The 23,955-nt window shown below is 41.9% G+C and overlaps 1 protein-coding gene across 15 annotated transcripts in view; it reads left to right on the top strand.

Annotated features, from left to right (window-relative positions):
• Positions 1–23,955, top strand: part of CAMK2G (calcium/calmodulin dependent protein kinase II gamma) — a 120,011-nt gene that overhangs the window by 74,830 nt on the left and 21,226 nt on the right. For all 15 annotated transcript variants that reach the window (XM_042792699.1, XM_042792668.1, XM_042792654.1 and 12 more), the window contains 7 exons: positions 1,455–1,557; positions 2,441–2,524; positions 3,396–3,490; positions 6,081–6,203; positions 8,487–8,570; positions 9,239–9,281; positions 18,663–18,703. In XM_042792699.1, coding sequence (XP_042648633.1) covers positions 1,455–1,557; positions 2,441–2,524; positions 3,396–3,490; positions 6,081–6,203; positions 8,487–8,570; positions 9,239–9,281; positions 18,663–18,703 — 573 coding nt within the window. The remainder of the gene's footprint in view (positions 1–1,454; positions 1,558–2,440; positions 2,525–3,395; positions 3,491–6,080; positions 6,204–8,486; positions 8,571–9,238; positions 9,282–18,662; positions 18,704–23,955) is intronic.

Below are 23,955 nucleotides of genomic sequence, written 5' to 3'. Positions count from 1 at the left end.
AGCACAATCCAGGCCTAAATTTCACTGTTTCTTAGTCAAGCCAAGCCCAGGTATTATCTGAAGTTGGGAGGGATTTTCAGAAGACTTTATCAGTCTTCTGCTTTAGGGACTTGTTTACACTGGTGAATTTTCATCAGTGTAGCTTGATTAACACATTCTTTTCTACTTCCCATATAGTGAAAATCCAGTATCATCCAAATGTATTGAGACCTAGTTCCCCCTCCTTCCATGCTGCTTATGGCAAGGACTGTGGTGGGCAAGGCTGCTCTCCCTGCATTCAAAGCAGAAGCAAGGCACATGCCCAGTACTTTAAGGAAAGTGAATGTGCAAAGTATCTTGGTTCTGTCAGGCAGAACAGGGATAGAGGGTTACCATGGGATGAAACTGGGGAGCAGGCTGCAGAAAAGACCTTCATCAGATTTATGAAACTGAGACAGGCTCCTGTTTCTCGATTTCCAGGCTTCCGTCTTGCTCAGTTAAAAACTCAAGTTGATCTGAATTGCACAAATGATCAGAAGGGGGTAGGATGAGAAATCATATTTGTCCTGCCAGTCTGCAAGTTGGGCTTCCTGCAGATCTGTAATAGACACCTCCTTAAAGGCTTTGGGGTTTCAAAGGGTCCTGTGTAACTAGCTGCTCTGGTGCTTCAGAGGAAGCTGCTGACTCTCGGTACAATTTTTGGAGTTGTGTTAAGCCTTCTGCTGAAGTCTTCTGCTGGAACACAACAGAATTATGTTTCAAGTGAGATTCATGTGAGGGGCAGAAGTCTGTCTCCCTTTCCTGGCAAATGGGGGAAGTGACAAGGCTGCTTGTTGTATGGGTGACAGTGGCAGTAGCAAGACAACATATTTTATGCTGCTGTAAATATGAAAAAACAGCTTACAAGAATACTCACTGCTGTGCTGCTTATGCCAATTTGAGGGTGAGGCTTTTTCTGTAAGGGATGAAAGCTACTGCCTATCCAGATGATGCCTTCCCACATTACGGTGCTGTATTTGGCAGCCTTTATTAACATCATATTTACTTTTCCAGTGCCTTGGGGACTGTGTAATGATCATGGGGAGAAACATCACTGCAGATTGTATCTACTGCATCTTCCCTCCCTTTACTTCCTCCCCCAATCACTCTCTGCGGGGATGATAGAAACAAATTTTGGGTTCTGTGCTGCAGGAACTGTACTGCCAGTGCCCTCTGGTGTCAGCATGTAACATATGGGCTGGGCTGGGAGAGGCTCTGGCTCCCACAGAGAATTTGTGTTAGACTTAAGGATTTTTCAGCCACTTGCGGTCAAGGCCATTTGTTGCTGTTGCTCTGCCTTCATCTGAACAGCTTCAGTACATGCCTGCTAAATTCAGTCAGCAGATTGAATTTAATGATGTGAATACTGAGGTAGGAGGCTTCAGTGAGGATGTCAGTCTTCCATTCTTACCCCTTTTTTTCTTTCTTCTCCCCAGCCTGAGAATTTACTACTGGCAAGTAAATGTAAGGGTGCTGCTGTCAAACTGGCTGACTTCGGACTGGCTATAGAAGTCCAGGGAGAGCAGCAGGCCTGGTTTGGTAAGAGTGTTTGAGCTTTCCCACTTTTATTCCCCTCTCTCTTAGTGGCTGATTGAGTTGCACGCTCCCTGAGCACTTTTCTTTCAGCTCTTCCCGCACACTTGTGTGTATTTGGCATTGCTGCTTCCCTTCCAAGAATCTCATCCTATGAGTCCTTGGGCAGAAGCCTAGGTGCAATATAGGAAATATTATGATAAATAAAGACAGGAAAAATGGCCATGTATTTCTCTATTTTTCTTCTCGGTTTACAGTAGATGCTAGTGTCAGAGATGAATGCAGCTGCTAAGTTTAGACCCTGATCTGAACTTTCCTATTGCTCAGGAGTGTAGACATCTGGAATTTTGTTTGGTCATTTTACAGAAATGCACTTGACCTGGCCTTCCCCAGGCACATTTGGATCTGGCCTTATCGTTGTTTAGCTAAAACATAATTAGAAATGAGATCTTTTCAGGCTAAACATCAACTCTGAAGCTCTGCAGTGCTGCAAAGATTCTGGAGGGATGGCTACTTCTCGTAGTCTGCCCACACCATCTGGCAATCGGATGTGTCCCATCTGTGTCTTGAGTTTACAAACTGCAAGCCATTATATATAACAATGATATAAGGCCTAGAATATGAGTTTGTGCTCAGCTGGTTGACATGGTCAACCTCTTTCTTTTCTGTTTTTCCTGCGGTACCTAGGCACTTGATCCCATCTAATTTTCTTTATTTTTTTTTTTCTTCTTTCTGTTGGTTTACGAAGAGGTAGCTCCTAGCAAATATGAGATGAAGGGTGGGAAATGGGTTTTGAAATTTGTTGGTTACCACGAGTGGATTTTGTTGCATGCCAAGATCTCTTCTGCTTGGGTACTGTAAGTACTTCATGTCATCCATTTCCTGGCAGGGTTTGCTGGCACTCCAGGCTACCTCTCCCCCGAAGTCTTAAGAAAAGATCCTTATGGAAAACCAGTGGATATATGGGCATGTGGTAAGATTCTGTCAAAATGTTTTACACTTAAATAGCACTGTTTCATGTAGAACAGCAATTCCTTATAACCTATTGCTGGGAGGGCGTGCAGTGCTCCTTCTTATTGGGTGGAAAGATGAAGGCAACTTGAGGATAAGCACCTTGTGTAGATGGAGTTAATATTGGAGCCTGAACTCATTTGATTCTGGCTCCTAATCCTTTCCTCAGGCAATTTATCAGATGTTTGAGACTGAAGAGATAGGACCTGTCTATGCTTTGCAGAGTCAGTTATTTAGATAACTGTAGCAATTTCCTATTACACTATGTAGAAGATGAAATACTGAAGAGAGTTGATTTTTTTAAAAGGAAAAAAAGAAGTGTAAATGTATCTGGGACCAATAACTTTAAAGACATATGATGTCAGTGTTGCCTGACATGGACTGAGTGGTTCTCTGCAGTCCAGGAGTGTTAGCTTTTTCAGTGTCATTTTTGTCCCAAGACCATGAGCAGTAAGCATCTAAAACCATAGTCCTTCCTAAAAAGTCCTGTGCTGCCCAGAAACCCCAGGGTACGTGGCTTCATTTTATTCTGAGAGTGGCTGGAAGTTGTGGCACACCAGCCATGGTAGCCAGGGGAGGGTAGAAGGACATCATCCACCTTGTTCTAGCTCCTGGCAGCTGGCATTAAGAGTAGAACATTGAAGTGCCAGGGTGAGATTCAGCAAAGGAGAGATTTGTACTGTCTTTTGTTACCTCGGAAGGCTAAATGTGATAACAAATGAAGATCTAGAGCAATCATTGCCTTGGGGACTGTCAAGAGGGAAGGAAGAGGGGCTGAAGGAATAATTGGCCTATTAGCCTAACCATAGTGTATCTGTGTCTCTCCCTCCCAGGAGTGATTCTGTACATATTACTAGTGGGGTACCCTCCCTTTTGGGATGAAGATCAGCACAAACTCTATCAGCAGATCAAAGCCGGAGCCTATGACGTAAGGGCACTTTCTTGCTGAGTACCTGCATGGGTGTAGAAGCCATCTGAAACATGGCACTATCTTACTTGGTGTCCAGCAGCAGGCCCCAAGCTACTGTGCAAAGCGATGTTTGGCATGTTCATACACCTCGCTGTCTTCACTGACTGGGATACAGTCCTGTTTGGGGCTGCTGAAAGTATCTGTGGAAAGCATTGCAGTGAGCACAAAGACACTACTGGCCATTAGGGAAATGCAGAGCTGGAAATGCAGATGGTGGGAAATGGTGGCTTCTAGTGCATTTACCACAAAGTGCTGCAGACGTAGCCAATGCTCACTCTTTCAGGGGAGCAGAGGGAAGGTAGAATGAAGGACCCTGTCTTTATTAAGGCCTAATTAAAAGTACGGGGAAGTATTCTGTAGAGTAAGAGCTTAAATAATTGCCTCTGCTCTCCTCAGTGCCATAGTGGAATTTCTTCCAGCCATGGAAAGTGGGAAGCCCAGTGAGAAGACTGAATGGCAGGGGCCTTTGGAGGGGTGGCTTTATGGTGGGGATCAGTGTGGTGGGTTGGAGGCTCTGGTAAAAAAACAAAGCAGTTCATGGAACCGTTATCGTAACATGGCAAAAAGGTGCCTGAAGAAGAATAGCAAGGAGGTTAGTACTGGGGAGCAAAGGTGGTGTAAAATGTGGTTTGGGTACTACAGCTTGAATGTTTGACATGAATTCTTCTATGTAAGGAGAGTCTCAATCTGAGCTTAAAGCCTGTGGGTATGAATATCAAGAGGAAGTTGGGGGGTTAATTTTGTAGGCTGTTCTGTCGTTTGTATTTTAAAAAAAAAAAAAAAAAAAAAAAAGCAGCAAGTGTTCTGCTGGACCCCATTTACCTCTCAGCTTTTGTGCCTGAGACCTTGAGATCGACTGCACTGGTGAGAACAAAGGTGTGCTTAACCCTGTGCCCTGGCTCAGTGGCTTCCTGAGTGAAAGAAAAGTGATGTCTTTGTACTTGATAGCCTTAAATGGACTTGTGTTCTTCTCTTGCTTTCCTGCCCCTCTCATTTCTGTATTGCTTGTTCTTATTTGAAGTGGTTTTACACTAATTATATCAATGGGGATTTTCAGAGCACTTGAGGGGTTAAATGTCTAACTCTTTCTGTAAGTCATGAGGAGTGAAGTGCCTGATGCCTCCTATCTACCTGTTGGTTTTGAATTCTTACCTATAATGTACAAGTACCAGTAGATTTCTCCCCTGTTTTGCCTGGTAGAAAACCACTCAAGTTTTACCGGTGTACCTGCCTGTGGTGTCCTTACCCCAGCACCGAGGGACCTGTATAAGCACTGGGCTGGCCTGTTGTTCTCTCTTGACCATAGAAGAAGTGAACTGGACTTTATGCTGTTGGGTAGGGATTTTGCAAGGCATTACCATGAATACTTCAGAGTTCAGGTGGGGAGAAAGTGTCCTGGCTTGAAAGCTCAGTATCATAATTTTTGAGCAGTCTCTTGCAACGTTTGCAGAACAAATTGTGTAATGCCTTGCTAATGCCTGAGAATGCAGAAATAAATTTATATACAAATCAAATATGGTGGGTGTATTTTTAGGACCCAACTGAGCAAAGCACAAAATGCAGGAGAAAAGAGGTAGAATAAACTTTTTCTAAATAATGTGGTACTGTAAGGAAGTATTCTCAGGATAGATCGATCTCCCCCACCTGCCCCTTAAAGATAGGGGATTTTATCCCAACAGTACATTTATCTTTGTGTTCTCAAGTTCACCTATATTTGTACAGTAGATTCATAGGAGTGAGATGTACTGCATTTTATCTCAGCAGGTTGTCATCTATACCACATTGCAAGCATCTGGAGAGTGGTGTAAATATCTCATCTTTACCGTTACTGGAATTATAACAGAGCGCATTTACCCCTCATGGGTGACCAGCAGCTGGAATATTTGAGAATCTTTTCTTTGCTCCATGCGTCTGTATTCCCATCCACTATTACATATCTCTTACTCCCCAAGTAATGATTTCTGGTACGGTAGATGCTTGCTAACAACATGCTGGTAGGTTGCTACACCTAAGTGGCCGGTATTGTTCCAGGATATTGTGCTTTATGGTGGGGAAAGTATACCTGATGGGATGTTCTTGGTTAGCAGTTTTTGCTTTCATGAGGTTTTGCTGTAGTTAAGTGTTTGTGATTTTGCATATGCTGTTACAGCTTTTTAGCATGCTGGACAAAGAGCGAGGTGGGGTAAAAAAGGTAGTGCTTTGTTTGTCATGTCAGAACTCAGTTAAAAAGATCTGTGACTTTACTTTTTTTGACTGTTGAGTATGAAAGAAATTCAAAGGATTCCTTAAAAGCTTTTAAACTGTTAATCTTCCTGCCTGTGTCTGATGAATGGTACAGATGTGTCCTGCTGTCTGGTACCATTCACTTTCTGTATTCTGTATGATTTTTATTCAAGATGGGTTTTCACAAAAATGGATGTTTTTTGCAAATACGTTAGCCCTGGTATCAAAAGGGCAAAAACTGGAATTCAGCTTTGTAGGAAGGAGGATCTCTTCAGCTAGTAGAAGATATTTTCAGTTCATCATCTGTTCCTTCTTCCTCTTTCAGTTCCCATCACCTGAGTGGGACACTGTGACTCCTGAAGCAAAGAATTTGATCAACCAGATGCTGACGATAAACCCAGCAAAGCGCATCACAGCTGACCAGGCTCTCAAACATCCATGGGTCTGCGTAAGTGTTTTCCTCTATTACAGACTGATTTGTGGTTTGCCCTTAACTAACATGTCAAGAAGACTTCACTGCAGAGGAAACCAGATTATTTTAATTATTTCAAACTGTGATTTTTTTTTTTGGAGGCTGACCTTCAACAAGCCAACTCTGTCATGCTGTGGTGCTTTTATTGCCACTGTAGGAAAAAAAAAAATCCTTCTTTTAGAAGTTTTTTTGAATGTCCATAGTTTCTGGTTTTCCCCACATCTCCTCTTCTAATCCATATCATCCTAAAATGTCAGATGGAGTTTGGCATCAGACAAAATACTTCAGGATTATTTTGTTCTTCATCTCTAGTTCAGTTTATTGCATTGCGTCTTTGTGATGTTGGAACATTTCTTCTGTGCTGCAGTTTAACTGGCTGTAAACTTGAAATCAGCAAAAAACCTCCTGCTGTTCTGTGTATGTAGTTTCTGCCTTGCCAGACCCCACACATAAGTATTTTTCATCTTTAGCGAAGTTGGCAAGGAAATTCCAGAATGCAGCTGGGAGTGGGCGTAGGGGAGGGCAGCAGTGGTGCACTTTTATCTCTGCAGGATGAAATAGTTCTACCTAAGTCTAACCAGATGCTCATGCAATACCATAGCATACTTCTGCTTTCTAGGATCTGTCTAGTGTGTTCCTTTGCCCCTTTGTTCTTGAGAAACTGTGATGTTTTTTTCCTTCCTCCACAAAACAACAAATTAGCAATTTAAACTTACTTATGTAAACATCTGTGTAACAGGAGTGTAGTGTCTCCTTGTAAAGTGATGCAAGTTCCTTGGAAGTAAAAACTTCACACTAGCTGAAACTTCGCATCTGTTTTTTCCACCTTGCATTCTTGTAATCAATAGCTGTTCCTGTATATTTAACTTTTGTCCCAATGCCTGTAACCAAAGCTGTATGTGTTATGATGGCTCACTCCCTTTGGCAACATAATATAGAACAGTTCAACAGAGGCTTTCCTTCTCTGAGTTATGGAGAGTTCTATTTCACTACAGCCATTTCAGCTTCTCACCCAAACTGCCTCCTGTTGAGTCAGTTCTTTCCGTTTGCTCTTCAGTCTCTGTGTGTGCAACATATGTTTTCTTTCTGGAGAGGTATTGCTCCTTGGAAGTAAATGTGGAGGAAATTTTATAAATTTATCTGAGACACTGAGTTTCTTAGCATCACTGAACTTCTGAAGTGCATGTCCTCACTCTTGCCACATGGAACAAGAGGACATCACTGTCACTCGTAAAGAGGCTGGATGAAGTGATCACCAAAGTTATTAGAGGACAGTTTAGCTGCATTCTCCCTCCACACTGCTGTGTGTACTGCAGCAGGTGACTAGCTTTGATGACAGTAAGCAGAGACTTACCATGAAACTGGATGAATATGAGCATGGTTTACACTTCTTTTGGGTATTGCAGATTTTTTTCCAAGCAGGAGAAAGGTAATGGAGGGTTTGTACACACTGATCTACCAAGTTAGTAATTCACTCACTGTCCATATAAAGGGAATTCAGGCTTGTGGCTCAATGCAAGAGCAGCAGTTACTTGGCATTTGTCTCTGGTTTCCTCATGTGCTCTAAATGCCCGGCAGCATCAGTCTCTGGTTTCCCCTTATGTGCTCTGAATGACTGGCAACACTTCTGGGAAGTCCTGTTTTTGCAGCTGATGGGATCCCAGTCTGCTGGGGGCGACGGGTATGCATCTCTTGCTAGAGGTTAGGCTCAGGTTTTTGCATTGGTACAATACAGCTCTATGATCTTTTCTCTTACACACTGAAAATCTGTTTCTGCAAAACTGATATGAAGATGCCGAGGCTTCTGCTAGTCAAGAACTTATGTTCAGGGAGTTACTATGTCCAGGAAGGGTACTGCTCCCTAGTATTCACTTCCTGCTTGGAATTTCCCCTTAGAACCATAACTAATGCAACCCAGATCTTTTCTGTAGTGCCTCTCAGTCCCCCGTGGGTGTGCTTGTTCATTTGACTTTGTCTTCTGACTGTCCTGATTTGTGTGCCTAAGAGACAGGGAGCATTGATTCTCACCTGTACCTCAGTCATAGAATTTCTTGGCCGCAGTCCTGTAATAGCCAACCTTGACTTAACATGTCCTGCTGTCTTAAGTTATGAACTGATTGCAGTGTTTTGCAGCCATGCAGTGGAGAGAGGCTTGGCCATGTCAGCTTGCATGTCACGGTTGTGTGCAAGTGGAGCGAACTCCTTTGGCTGTTTTGGTTAGGGGTATGTTCTTTATCTTTTGCTGTTCCTGTTTTTCAGCAACGATCCACTGTTGCTTCGATGATGCACAGGCAGGAGACTGTGGAATGCTTGAGGAAGTTCAATGCTAGAAGGAAGCTAAAGGTAAGCATATATTAGTTTGCCTTAAGTTTGGTTTTAATCCCCTGATTTTGAGATTAATATCTTCCCAACAACAATTTTTTTTTATTATGATTAGCTCACTAATGTCAGTGAAGTACTTTATGTGGTCCTTCAGTACAGTATATTCAAGTATTGTATTGAAGAGCTGGGTAGTTTCTTTCTCCAAAGCTGTAAGTTTCCAATGCCTCTTCTGATCCATAATCACCCCTTCTACTTTCTGCAAGAGAGTTGAAATAGAGCAACTAGTTCTTAAATTCTGGGGCTTTTAGTTCTGGTCACTGTCTGCCTCCCAGTAATAGTGTATCAGTTGCCCGTAGGTAGGGCAAAGCCTCTGGCTGTGCATGCAGCAGCTATCTGCTGTTTGAAAGCTAGGAAGCAACTGTGTGCCTAAGCGTAACTCCTAGTGCCATTTTAGATTTCCTAGTCTATGCTGACTGTTCTCTAGCTGCTGCTCTAGAAAGGCAGGACTCCAGGAGGTCCCATGTCAGGTCCAACAGCCACATGTGGGATTTCTGGATACACTAGGACTCTCCACGTAGCGTCGGGATACTTCTGCTTTGACACCTGATGTACTGTTCTCCATGGGTCAGCCCAGCCCCTTGCTGAAGTGAGTGACACTGTCTGTTATCCCTGATTTCTCTTCCCCACAGGGTGCAATCCTCACGACAATGCTTGTGTCTCGGAATTTTTCAGGTAAGTTATCACTGCTCCCATTTCTTCCTTGGTTTTGTTTTGAGTGAGTGAGTCAGGGGATATTTTAGCCGTTTTGGGGTTGAGTAGGAGGGGAGGAAACGTGTTCACAATTCGTCGTGGTGTAATGGTGATCGCTTTGGTTTGTCTGGTGACCAGTGTGAAATAGGAAGTGATTTGTTTAGGGAGGAGCACATGGTGCTGTTATCTGGTACAAAACAGAAATTAAGTCAGCTGCCACAATCCTCTGATGATGTTTTGTTACCATATTATTTCTGGGAAATGCTAGCTGGCATTTGTTAGCTTTTACATCTGAAACCAGGAGTTGGGAACTCTCATTAGGTAGCAGTGATTCCTTTAGACCAGAGGCAGGGACACAGGGCAAGTAATAATATTGGTGAGAACAGGGACAGAAGCTGTTTGGGTATTGTATTACTTTGACTCATCAAAAATGAGTCTGAAGCATCTAGCTATTAAGACTTTTCCTTCTTGGAGTCTCAGAAATGGCTTTCATCCTTTTAAGCTTAATAACTGGCTCCCACCCAGCTGCATTACGTAGTGCACTTACTGAAAATGCAAATCTCAACATGCAAATCAGTGCTTTTTGGAAGATGGTTGTCTTGGCTCAGCACATCTAGGTGATGCAGTCTTATCTGTGTTCATTTCCCTTTGGGTGGAAAACCTCTATTTGCAAGTGCTTTTGGTTTATGAGATTGTTTGCTTTCTTTGCAATTTTTTTTTCCTCTTTTAAAAAGGGCAGTCATTGAACGTATGAGTCAGATTTTTATTGCACCAGACTACAGTTACTTTCAAGTGAATGTCTGCTTTATGGATTATAAGTGATGATGAATGAAATGGAAGTGTATTATTTTCATCTGGACATTTACTAATAGTGGATACTAATATTCTGGATGATGTTACAATAAACTTCTAATTGGAATAAAAACCTCTGTGAAGCAATCATCCAAGCATTCAAAGTGCACATTCATGCGTACGTTTGAGGAACCAAGGCAGCATTTTTAACCTCCTGTATGGTGATTTTTTTTTTAAAAAAAAAAAAGGTGTGAAATCAAGCTACAATTAAGGGACAACCCTCAGCAACCTCAGAATGGTTTTACCTTGGTTCTTGCTTTCAGGTGAACCTGTGCCAGTATGTCAGGACTACTTGTGGCTACAGCAATTTTTCTTTACTGCATTTCTGATAATTTGACCTTAAAGGGACAGAGTAATTTCATCCATTCACCTGTCTCGGGATTGTTCTGTTACAGGACTTAAAAATTATACATTGTTGTCTCAGAAGGATTCTGAATTAACATTTTGAGGAGATGTGCCATGATCATGGGGCTTCCACAGGACTGTATGAAACGTGACATTTTCTTGGGCTTTCTGCTGGTGTGAACCATTCTTGATCTATTCACACAGGTTTTATTTCACTTAATTGATGGTTCTGAAATAGTCAGGCTTTTTCTTGTTTTTAAACAGCAGTTTTAGAATAATTTTGAGTCTGCAAATGTTGTCACTTCTAATGAAGCTGCAGAAATGCTTAGGTAAGGAAATCTCCTGTGGCCCAGATTTTGAGTACATGAAATGCCTGAGAGAAGGATTCTCCTTAATGGTCTGTGACCTATACATACACTTACTCCCTGAGCTAGTATTGCGGAGGAAAAGGCTTGCTCTACTCATTCTTTTCTGTCTCAAGGGTTGAAGCTGCTGGATCCGCTTCAGTTAACAGCTGAAGAAAAGGAAATCCTAGGTGGCCCATAGTGAGTGCAGAGTTCTCAGTATCACTGAGTTCTGCTTTGAATATAAACTGTGATCCCAGGTAATGAGACTCTCTGAAAAACTGTCCAGAAATACGTGTTGTGAATTTAGATGCAAAGTATTTATAGCCTCTCCCGATAGTAGCAATTCCTAATATTTTGATGTGTTTTGAAAGCGGGGAGATCAACTACTCTTGATTTCTTTGCAGCACTGTGTATAATATGAGCTTGACATTTTAAATTGTTTTTTTTCTAATTTACTTAGGTTTTTTTCTAATTGCTGCAGTTGAAATACATAAATCTGCCGTGTTTGAAGAGTAAGCGCATGCTAACCGAAAGTAAAAAGTTAGAAAGCCCATATGGGAACTTTGGGTAGAGCTCAGACTTTTCCTACTATGATAGGTCATCTAACTGTGCTTGAAAAGTTCTGAAATAGTAGTTGTTTCTTTCCATAAAGACCTTAAGGGGTTTTTATTATCTCTAATTGGGTGACACTGTTTCATGGGCCTCTAAAAGCCTCATTCCCAGCAGGCAGAGAACTAGATTTATGAAGAGAGAAGCTTCTTCCTGTCTGGGGATGAGATCTTCTAAAAGCTTCTTGACAGATGTTTTGAACCAAGAGGAAAACAAAGGCTCATGTGACCCTGGTATCAATTAATTAGGTGTGATAGTTACTATCTGCAGGAAATAGGAGAAGACTTCTTTAATCCTGTTGTCATCACGATCTCCTCTGTCACACATTTTGTAATGTGGAGTTCCTTCATTCGACAGTGTGATTTTAGCTTGTGACAAATTGTATGCCTAAAAAGTCTGCAGCAGTACTCTTTGTCTTGTTTCTCCCATCAAAAAATCTTACTTTTTACAAAGCAAAACAAAAATTTCTGTTCTGTTCAGGGGAATATGATCTGGCTCCTTTCCCCTGTTAGAGTATATTCAACAGTTGAATATTGACTGTTTGTGGTTCTTTTTAAAAAATTGTGTCTCAGATCAGCTGTAGGCTATTTGTTAAAAGCAAATACAGTTGCGCTCCTTTCAGTATAAGTCAGGAAATTGAGACCTGGTTATAATAAGGGGTTTGTAGCTTCTGCCCACACTCTGATAGGTATTTGCTCATCTGTGAGAGAGAACATTGCAATATAAACTTTGCTGTGGGATCTTTAGAGTCACACAAGGGTATACACGGGATGATTTGGGTGTGCTCTTGTGGCTTCTGATGTTCAGATGATCCAAGCAAACACTGATCTGATATGTGTTCACTTACAGAATATAAAAATACAGTCAGGTAAATCATTTGATTAGATCATATACAAGAAACTCCTAAATCACCTTCTGAGAAGTAAATGTGAATTCATTACTAGGAGTAAGTTGGCAAGGTTTTCAGAGATTCCTAATAGCTGCAGTATTTAAGGGTGCCTGGACTCATTTATGTAGATAAAACTCTGTAAGCAAGCCTACTATAAACTGAGTGAAAGGATGAGCAAAATTGATTTTCATCTTAGAAGCAGCCATCTTTACAAAGTGCTGAGAAGTGGCTTTTCTCCATAAGTTAATTTTTATGCAACACTTACAAGTGGACAACATGAAACTCATAACACTGTTTTTCTAACTGGATTGCAGCTGTTAATTTGGGGAGTTATTCAACAAGCTTTCACACTCTGTGAAATTCACTTCTCAAGTGGTTCAGCACAAGTCCAGTGTACTACCCTGTGTTTAAAACAAATCCTAAGGCAGACATTGCAGGTAATTAAGCCTTATGCCTAAAACCTCTATTTTTTACTGGTGCTAAGCTTTTTTCTTGGGAATTGTCACTGCTCACTCAGGTCACTTTTGTGAGGGAGCTATTATGGCAGCTTGTGACAATAGCTGGCATTCATTACATGTCTCTACAGATCCTTATTAACTCTGTGATGTGCAGTTTTGGGTTTTTAACTAGATAGGTGATGTTGAGAGAGGCTGGAGTCAGATCCAGGGAGCAGAGTGCTTTCTGAGTAAGTAAAGCAGGGCTGAATATGCCTGTGCATGCTTGGTGTAACCTGTACAGAGATGTTTTTGTGCTGACTAAAGAGCAAGAAGGAGGAAGTAATTTAAATACTGAAGTGGTACGGAAATATTTCCCTGTCCTGTTATATCTGCCTTCCAGAAGTGCTTGGGAAACAGAATTTTTGCTATTTCGTGTGTGCGTACATATATATATATATATTTATACTCAGATTGGAATTTGGGTTCTTTCCTTTATCCAAAGTAAAGTTAAAATTATGTGAGTAGTATATTTGAAGTTCCTGCTGTGTTCTGCTAGTTATGTAGATATCCGTTCAGGCCCAGAAATTCATATCACTGGACTCATGTGAACACTAACCTCCTAGTGTGAATTCAGAGGATGAAAATATGGAGGGGAAAGATGTATTAAGATGTTTCCAGAGAGCTTTGAATAAATAAGTATGGGATCGCTGGGAACCACATTTCCCAAGCAGAAGATGAAGTCACATTTAATGAAAAATTAAGTTGGTTTTAAGTGATTTCTCTGTATCTACTAAGTTGCTTAAGCAGTCAGGGGTTTCAGAGAATGGTGCTCAACTACTACAGTGTGGACCTGCTGAAGTGTAGTGTACTTCAGTAAGTAAACTTCCATGTTGAGGCTTCCCGCAATCACGTGTATTTCATTGCTGCATTTAGATGTTTATCACTATGGCCTGAGAGTCTAATTTATCATCAAAAGTAGATATAAATTATTATAGTAATTCCATTTACTTTTATCTTCTTCTCCCTAAAGTTTAGGAGAACTCAGTGAATGCCTTTTTTTGGTGGTGTTTGCCCCTAACCCCTTAATTTCTTCGTTTCTTAGGAAATGGAATTTTTCCAATACAGGGAATGGTGCTCTTGTATTTTATCAACTCTTGAATTTGGGACAGACTGGGACATTCAGGCTTGAAAGTCTAAGATGGGTGTTCAGACTGTTTTGACCTTTTAAGGTTCTGCTCCTGTTTGTGTGTGTATATATGCATACCTGCAGAGAAAGTGTCTTTCGGGATGTCAAATTTCTGCATTGGTGGGAAGGAAGGTGTTTGAAAACATTAATTGAAATGTCACAAACTATCAGGCTGGCTCCTGGTTTTTGGCTTTTTATATATCATCTTGCTGGAGAATGTTTTGGTTTTCTGAGGCTGGCAGAGGCAAAAAAAAAAAAAAAAAAATAAGCAGAAGACCTGGCTCCCGCACAATTTCTCCGTTATTCACTAGTGGGCGAACTGGGAGCTCTGTGGCTCATGCCAAAAGGACACCACTGGGTTGTGTATTTCAGGCTTTAGTTTTAATGGATGCTCCCTCTTTTAATCTTCCTCTGAAAACCATTGGGGCATGTCTGAGAGATGGGTGTGCATCTTCAAACACTATCTTCCCTTGAGATTTTCCCAAAGCACTGGAAATACATGCACAGTGCTAGGTACTGGCTGTGCCTGATAAGATCACCTGGATAGGAAAGGAGGTGTCTGCTATGTCTAGAGGTCCTGTGAGCACATAGAGGCTTGCATTGCCTAAAGGGTTGGGGGTTTTACCTGCCTTTCTACCTGGTTGTTTTAGAAAGAGTGTTTTGAAGTGACTGACTCTGTTTTATGACTCTTTGTTTATTCTGTAGTAGTTCTTTGAACAGAGTCACTAGTCTTGCTGAGGAATAGAAGCCCTCATTGAAGGCTTTTCGTTGAGGGGGGAAATGTTAAATATTGCTGCTTGTCTATTGCTCAGGTACGTTTCTGGAACAGTGGTGTCATTTAGGGGGCAGAGGGAGTTAATAGCAAAGCAGGATTAAAAAAAAATAAAAGTCAACTTTTCAGCAAGAGAAAGAGTTTGTGCTGTAAATTCTGCTAGGCAGTTATCCCATGCAAATTGGTTGTCTTTGTACTGGTCTCTCACAGTACATAGCATTCCTGCGCGTTTGCTATTGCAATGAGTTCCCACAGAATGTCACTGGAGAATCTAAGAGAAAGGGGACTGCTGAGACAGACACCAAAGTGAGGGTAAACGCAAGACAACTCCCCTCTATTCTGTTAAATCACTCTGCTGTGTTTAAATGGCTGCTGCTAGAGTGACTTGTGCCTCAATAGCCACCATGACAGGGAGCTGAGCATCAGTCTTTGTTCTATCTTGTGCTTAATAAAGACATGTTCTTGAAATTATGCTGCATTCACGGGCATAGTTTGTAATGGTAGCCAGAGGTGCCTCTTTGTGGCTACATACTGACAGTCAGTTGGTTTATGGTGAGCCCCAGAAGTGACATCAGATTGAGAATTTGTTAGTCTGACTTTCTTTGAAAAAGAGCTGTAACTTTGTCATTGGGAATTTTTTGTTGATATGATACAATTTTTATTTTAATATTTAAGTCTCAGCAAAGTCCAGAATTCTTTGTGCTGTAAAGGCTGGTGTTTAGAAGCCAGAATTTGGCTTGTCTGTTAAACTAGCATCAATGAGTTAGGCTTAATAAAAGCAACCTCGGTGTTATCCCTGCATCCCCAAAAATACTCTCTGAAAGCTTAACCGAGATGAGAAACGTAACTGAGATGTGACAGCCCAGGACAGGGCAAAGCCAGGGCAGGTTGGGTGAAGGGCTGCTCTCTCCAGAAGAGGAGTGGGGCTAGCAGGTGGGGAGGCACTATCCATGGCTGTGTTTTGAGTAGGTATTTCACTCCCTCTTGGAAATTCCCTCTTCCACCAGGCCCCCTTGACGCTCTGGATGTGCCAGAGTCTAGTGTTTATTGCTGATGAGTTCAGCATTGGGGATTTGTGTTTCTGCCAGGATTGTGGTCCAGAGCCTGGGCTGTTTGCTTTGGAGGCCAAAACTGAGAAATGTGGGAAGAGGGAGGGGTATATGGGGTGTGTGCAGGGGAGGCCTTTTGTGTTTCTCTTCATAGATCAACTGGAGGGTGTCTTGTTAAACCAGGAACAGAACTGTGCTTTCAAGTTACCAGGTTAGCAGCGTGTGTCTTAGTATTGCTTCATTATATAGGAACTCTTTACTCCACTGAGAAGAGGGAATTTAATCCCTTTAACATGTAGAGGAAGCAGGAAGGATGGTGAAAATAAATACTAGTATCTCATGCCTGGAAAACTGCAGAGCATGGATACAAAACCATTTCCTGAACAGTAAAGAATTTGCTTTCATGTGTCCTTGGATTTTTCCCCTTCTGTTGTCTCTTTGCTAAACTGCATGTTGGATGGTGCTCCCTGTCTTCTAAAATGATTCTTGTTACAGGAAGACTTGTCTGTTGCTTGCTGCAGAAATTCCACTTCCATCCCCTTTAATTTATGTATCTTAACATGTACAGGTTGACCTGTGGGTAAATCTGCATGCCTCCCTTTTGCTTGAGGTGTCTGCAGTCATCCTTGCTTGTTGATGGCATTTTATGGGCTCTCCAGCTGTCCTAACAAGCCACAGCACGATTCATGAACTAAATACACCACAGACCAAGTTTCCTTCTGCAGTGGTGGGATGCTGACAGGCCTGTGGGATAATAGTGTGTGCCGGGCAGGGGTATAAGCAGGGAAGGGGGCTAGATGGGCAGGCTGCACTGGGGACCACTGGGTCAGCATTACATACATAGTGCTGGGCTGAGCACAGGGTCGCTCAGCTGAATTTACTTTGACGCTGTAGAATGGGATTTTAGCTGTCTTCTGCCCACAAAGACAAATGTGAGGTTCTGGGGAAATGGCAGAAAGTGTTAAAAATGTTGCTTCCCAGTTTGTGCCTGGGTCATTCCCAGGACATATGGTGGTGCTGTTTCCCTTCTCTGTTTTGGTTTTAGGTTTTTAGGTTTTGTTGGTTTTTTTTTTTTTGTTTGTTTGTTTTTTTCCACTTAAAGGGTATCCCATTTGTGATATCTGTTAAATTGCAGCTTCCTTTATTCCTTCTGGAGTGTTGTAAGGCCGTAACAGTTTCTTGTTTCAACAGGTGTGTGAGATGCCTTGATGTATGTGTGGTATAAACTCTGGACCTCTTTTGACCCCATGGTCACCTTGTTCTCCTTCTCACTTGCATGTGGAATCAAGCTGGTCTTCATCATGCCTTTGAAGGTGGCAAGAACTTATCTGTTAGATTCAGTCTTGCAATGCTTTAGTACGTGTACACTCAGCAAATAAACTGTTGCGGGGCAGATAAGTTGCTTGGGTCACTTTGCCCACCTTCATGTGTGTACACTGGAGCATTGTGTTTTAACAGGTCACAATCAGAAGACCTCTGCATGAGGTTCTTCAGTGTTCTTGGATGGTTTCGGAGAGCAGGAATGAAGACAAAATCCTGATCTAGCTTCATACTTGAATAAGGGAGTAGAATTAGGAAGACCAGGTCAGAGATTGTAATAAGATTATACAGGGTCCCACCTCTTTATTGTGAGGAGATGCTGCAGTCATTTGCACCAGCTCAGCTAATACTCTCTATGTAATCCATATCTGTAGGGTCGTGTGATAGGAAAGGCACAGTAGAAGATGGTTTTGACCTAAAGCTTGAATAGTTGCTTGGATATTGCAAAAAAATTTTGGCCTAATGTTACTGCTTCTAAAGAGAGACTTAGCACCCTGTGCACGAGTTGGTCAGTATGTCTTTGGGAGTGAAGCATTTCAACAGACAAGTGAGCACTGTGTTAAGATTTGCCTTTTTCCCAGGCTTCACCTTTGCTGGAGCTAAAACCCAGGTCAAGTACCCAGACCCATATGCTTCCCAGCAGCTGCTTAGGAGAGGCATATCAATGTGTTGGTCCAATTGGTCTCTAATGTGCTGTTTACAGAATTTGAAACAACTATGTTCTTCATGAGTAGGCAAGCTATGTTTTATATCTGTTGAGGTTGTAGGTGGGGTCTTACTGTTGACAGTCTTTGTCAATATACCACTTTCCTGTAGGAGACGGAGCAGCTCCTCTGTCAGTCCCAAATGTGCCTTCTGCCAGGCATTTGTTGTGGGCTCTCTGTGCTTATCACGACCTCACTTTCATTGCTAGTGCCAGTTGTTCTACTTGAGCACAGCAGAACATCTTTATCTTTAAATGAAGAAATTCAGCCTAGTTCCTGTTGCTTCTCTCATTTTTTTTTTTTTTAGAGGAGTTACCAGACACTGCTTTTTGCACTCTTCCAGTCTCCTCTTTTCAGCTGTCTAGATGCTTCCCCAGAGTAACTATGAACAGCAGTAATTAGAAGTCTTCTGCATTATGACTGCCCCCTTTGTGGGCAAAGTCTGTTATGTGAATGGCTGCACTTGAGGGTAAAGCCTTTATCCTGTTGAAAAGATTTGGCAGTTTTCTTCAGATTTTCCCTTGTAACTGGGGGGCACTTCTGGCTGGGGTCATAGTGTGTGAGTGGAGGACTGAAATAGAGGAACTCTGAAGTTTCATTTCAGACTTGGTCTTCCTGAGATAGTGAAGTGAAAGCATTTTTGCTTAAGTAGGTGAAAATAGATAGAATGAGTGACCTCTGCTATCAGGATGGATTTGATGAGTGACTCAGCCTGTTTTCCATGTCTCTTACTGTTAGAGAAGAATTAGTAGGATGGTTGCCCTTCTGAAGTCTCATGCAGTTTTGAGGGAAGTGGGGAGAGAGAGAGTAGTCTTGAAACCAAAATCTGACCTACTTCTGTTTCTCTCCACAGCTGCCAAAAGCCTGCTGAACAAGAAGTCAGATGGAGTGAAGGTAAGTTCTTGCTTTCCCATTTCACTGTCTTTCCCACCATCTGAACAGAAGGCAGCTGCTTTCTTTAGTGCCCATCCCCTTCCAGGGTAAAACCACAGCCCTGTGTTGTGGCTGGGATGATTATGTTCAGTGGAACCCCGGGTGGGATCTTAATGTTCCTTACATGCATTTTAGACATCACACAACTAGTTAAGGGCACTATTTTACCATCAGGACTTCTTTTTCCTCTTTCTCTGAAGTATGGAGAATTGGTTAATGATATGGATTAGAAAGACCGAAGACTTGCTCAAGTGTGACATGTGCTTCTGACTAGTCTGTTCTGTTCAGTGCAGAATGCTTCTGGGTATTGAAATTGCATAGCGCAATTGTCAATGATTGGTGATACCCAGTAGACCCCCTTTGTCTCCCCCCTTGGACAGATGCTGAAGGTATTGCTGGGAAGAGAGGTGGGGAATGAGGAGCCTCCAGATGTTCATGTTTGGACAGAATGGAAACTGAGTCTTGTGTTAGAGTTCAGTCCACATCCCTGGGGGCCAGGTACTATCCTGTTCCCTTCTGAGGGGAATTATTTTTTTCCTCACTTCAATTTCACTCTTTGTGTGCATGGTCATCATTTAGCTCTGGAGGTCAAACAGACCATTCACAATGCTGTATATTGTTGCAGGTTGTAGCCCTTTACCATCTGGTACTGGACTAAAGACAATTACGGGCTAGAGCACTGTCTTCCCCTAACTGTTCCACAGGATAACTGTCCTCCACATGGGAAAGTAGGGTTTGGTTTATTTGCATTTGCATTTCCACTGCAGGATCAGCACACTTGTCCTCTCCTGCTCTCTTAACCCTTTTCCGTTTAATGAGGCGCTGTTTCCAGGGAGGTCACAAAGCAGGCTGCTAGGAAAAGAGGTGTTGTCGGAGTAGTTGTGTTTATTTTGGGGACTGCTCTAGTAAAACTTACATTCTTGCAGTTCTGCTGTGTTCTGCCCTAATGACACCGAAGTCTCAGGTTTTTTGGCCAAAATGACATGTAGAACTGCTGTTCTTGTCCTAGGATACTTATCTTTGAAATGTGCCTTCGAGAGTGAGCTTTTGTGCCTTTGCACATGTCTGCCTCTTGTACAGACATGCACTGAACACATGCAGACTAATACAGCAAGTGTGTTTGAGTTGTTGCATCTCTTGATACGGAAAACGTTACAGTAAAATCCCAGTGGAATAAGAAGGGATGATCCCAAATGTTGCGAACTGAGATCCATCAGATACTTGCTTCAGAATCCCAGTGTGGCAGGGGAGAAGCAACTGGAAAAGCAGCAGATATGTCTATGTAGTTTGTGTCACCTACCTGGACAAAAATGGATTTCTTCTTAGGATCCTTGATTTCCAGCAGGCTCTCAGGGAGTGCTACAACTTCAGTCAAAATCTTCCAGAAATGGGCAGATGATGTGCACACAGGTTTTGAGGCACAGCTTCCTGGTAATGTAGTGACAAGTAGAGCTGTATATTAGAGACTTCCAGCTCCACAGAAAGCTTGTGGTGTTTGGTTCATTGAGAACACCATGTCTTCCTCCGTGAAAAGGTTAAAGCTGGATTTGCTTTTCTTCAACTCTTCACAGTATATGTTGTTCCTGATATAGGTAATTAAATACTTGTAATAAAGTGGAAGGTAGATTAGAGATCATAGCATAATCTGTACATGGTGAGTGGGGTTGCCCTCTGGGAACCTCTTCTCTGCTTTTGCATGACACTGGAGACCTGCAGTCAAGAGTCTGCATGCAACTTCCTTGCTCCTGTGTTAGAGCTGTCTTGCTCTGCAGTATGAGGCTGAGTGGTATCCACGAGGGGCATTGCAGGCTTTCAACCTGTTCTGAAGGCTCTTGGAAGAGTTGTTTAAGCTTCCCATTTTCCCTAGAAAACATCTGTCTTCAGGTGTGGCTTTTGAGTCCTCATTTCTGTAAGCTCTAAAACTCTTCTTAAAGCTGGTGTTTTGAGTAACCCTCTTGCTCTGTAATACAGATTTTTAAAACTACATGTCACTTCCACTCAGTGCTAAGTTTGGACAAGATAGAGATCAGGCAGTGGTCTCTGCGTGTTTGTAGTATATCATTAACACCTCTGATGTAGGATATCTGTGGCTACATGCTTCCTTGCACCTACTGTCAACACGTACAGTGCTGCTTTCCCATTAATCATCCCATGGTAGTGTATCCTTTTACCACTTCCACTGCTTATTGGAGCACTACTGGCACACTTGGCTGCTGTGCAGCAGTCCCTGTGCTGGTCACTATCTGGTTGGTGGCCTCACTGTTGTGACCAGTCTGCTTTTCAGGTATTGCTTGTCATGCAGGAAACTCATAATTTTAGCCCCACTGATTTTCTCATCCTAGATAGTTCTGACAAACAACTTGTGCCAGTGACTGGCTGTGTTAAGAGCACCTGGTCTTGCATTACTTGTAGCAAACTGATATTTCTGCCCATTGCAGTAGTGCAGAGCACAGATACAATGACTTGAACGCCAAACAGATTTTCAGCTTTTTGGTATCCTTTTCACTCCCACTTCCTATATAAAAAATTTTTACATCAGATGTAGGTTTAGAACAGGCATTGTGTGCTGTATTTTTAACCACAGTCTGCTGCTGACCACATGTGATAAGCTTAGGCTGTTTCTCATGTTCCCTCCAGATATGGAGACTCCTGGTTTGTCTGGTGGTTGGGGTTTTGTTATTTTTTTTGTTTGTTTGTTTCTTAAAACCTTTGTGGAAATCAATTCCTTCTGAAGATTTGAGATAAAATGTTTGTTTCTTCACTGGTTTTGTCTGGTCCAGGGTGACTGTGCTCCATGAGAGTGTTGCCACAGATGCCCACATACTAGATAAGAATGAAAAGAGTATCTCTTGCACAAACTGATGATTACACTAGTGTAAAAATGAGTGGCTTTAAGCCCATTGAGAAAATACCATTGCCAGTTTGCCTTAATTTACTTCTGTTCAAGGTAACTTTTTCATCTTTGCCTTAATTTACTTCTGTTCAAGGTAACTTTTTCATCCTTTTGGCTGGTGCTCCAAGCTGCCTATGCTAGAATCCTGCATTATTTGACAAATGCAGTAGGAAATTCTACTGAATAGTATTAGGCATGTTTGAGTGAGGCCTATACATCTTTCTCACGCTTTATTCCCAAGAACTCCATGAAAGTGTGTGTTGGTGAATATCTGATGCAAGGTGTAGCACGTTGATGCTGATTTAGCATAAATGAGAGCTCATTAGTCTATGTGGTGATACGAGCATCTAGTGTGAATTGTGTTGAGCTGCTAAGTAAGAACAAAACCACGATTTTTGTTTCTATAGGAATTGACTTTAATCCTTTGCTGAAGAAAGCCTAACACAGTAAAGTAATGGGGATTCATGCATTTTATTTGTGTCAGACCATTTTGGGAGCAGGGGTGGGAATCTTAAATTGGCAGGGGATGAGGAGAAGGAAATTTTTTTTTTTAATCCAATATGGATGTATCTACACTGGGGTTATTTTGATAAATTTCCATGTGTATGACCCTCTCCTCTAGCAAATTTCTTTCCAAAATCTATTTGAAGCATTCTTGGTTTTCATTTTGCACTGCTGCTTCTATTTCAAGCACTAATTCTGCTAATTGGTAGATATTTCATCAGCTTGGCACTTGAGAACTTTTCCATTATCTTAAATAATGAATGATTTAAACTGCCCTGAATCTTAAATTGTGCCTGCTCACCAAACCTGTGGTAGTGCTGCACTCACTTTCTTCAGGCAGAATTTGGATCCAAGCTGATGGAGTAGCAAGAAGGAAGGCCCAGGTTTTATCCCCAAGGAACATGCTTTTCTTCTTTCAAATCCAGAAAGTGAGGCTAGAAGATACTGGCTGACGAATTACAGAGCCATGTAATGTACCACGTATCTCATGGCCACAACTGTAGGTCCCAGGTATTTTTTTAAGATTCTAAATTTATGAGCAACATTGTGCAGCTGCCATTATAAAATTTACTTTAGATAGTTTCATGTCAAATCTACTTGCTTTCTTGTTCCCCTTTCTGCCTGTAATCTTGACTTGCCATCCACTGCAAGGGGAGGAAGGGGTTAAAGAATGGTCTGGGGCAGACACCTGGGTGAAGATTAAGGATACTTTATGCTGAATGTCCTTTCTCTGACCTTGTCAGGGTCTGGGTCCCCTGTAGTTAGTGTCACATTCCTACTGCTGATTTTTTTGTCTCGGGACAGCACTTCAGCACTTCAGTCCTGTTTCCTTTTTCACAAAGGTGAATTTTCCATTCTACTGGTGTGAGAGGATGCGTGTGTTTCCAGTTTTAGCAGGGCCTGTCAGATCCATCTTTATAATCAGAATTTGTTAATGCATAAAGTGCTATTTGTAGTTCAGTATGTTAGTATTTTAAAATTTTTTCTTCTCTAAGCTCTCTGTCAGTTTCTTCTTCTTTCTTTTTTTTTTTTTTTGCCCTGAGCACTTCTGTTTGTGATTAGGGGATACAAAATTATATCAGTAATGCTTTTCAGGCCCAGTAAAGAGTAACTTGTGGAGAATGCTGTGGGACGCAGGAGATCTTGACAGCATTCACTTGCAGTGCTCTGCAAAATTTGTTTATTTTCTACCTTGTCTCTCTGCTGCATGCATACTGTTTTCTTTCCCATTAAAAGCTGAATAGCATAGCTGAAAGGAGAACTCAGCTGGAAGAGTGAAAATCCAGATTTTTGGTGTGACAAGGTTAATGTTGTAAAACCTGCCCTCCATCTTATGTAACTGTAAAGAGGCACCAAATACCATCCATTCTGCTGTTTGTAAGGAATACTGTGGTAAGTGTATATTTTATGCCTGGTGGGTACCAGCTTTCCATGCCCTTTGCACAGTAAGTAGTATGTGGGGAAGGCAGGGTGCTCTGTATGCTAGCATGGCTGCTGAGAAAGCAGTTTGTGAAATGTGCCTTAGAGAAGACACAGTAGCAAGGTGAACCAACAGAGAATCCTTGGAAAATCTGCAAGGGTCAAGTAACAACCATGCAGCGACCAATAGGAGTTAATGCTCTGATTTCTGTATCTGGACTTTTTATGGCCTTAAAGCTATATTGTTTATAAAGATTGTTAGGGTGAAGCTAAATGAGGAGAATCCAAGTTCATCTGAACAGCACAGTTTTATGCTGAACTGTTTTATGCAAGGTGCTTGGGGAGTGCTTCAGATCTGGTTAAGTGCTGACATACAGTAACACGTTCTACGCACCTT

This window comes from Tyto alba, unplaced genomic scaffold (genome assembly GCF_018691265.1).
Source record: "Tyto alba isolate M040663 unplaced genomic scaffold, T.alba_DEE_v4.0 Super-Scaffold_1, whole genome shotgun sequence".
NCBI classification, from domain to species: Eukaryota; Metazoa; Chordata; class Aves; order Strigiformes; family Tytonidae; genus Tyto; species Tyto alba.
The sequence above is the reverse complement of the archived record's forward strand: the minus strand, read 5'-3'. Positions and strand labels throughout refer to the sequence as shown.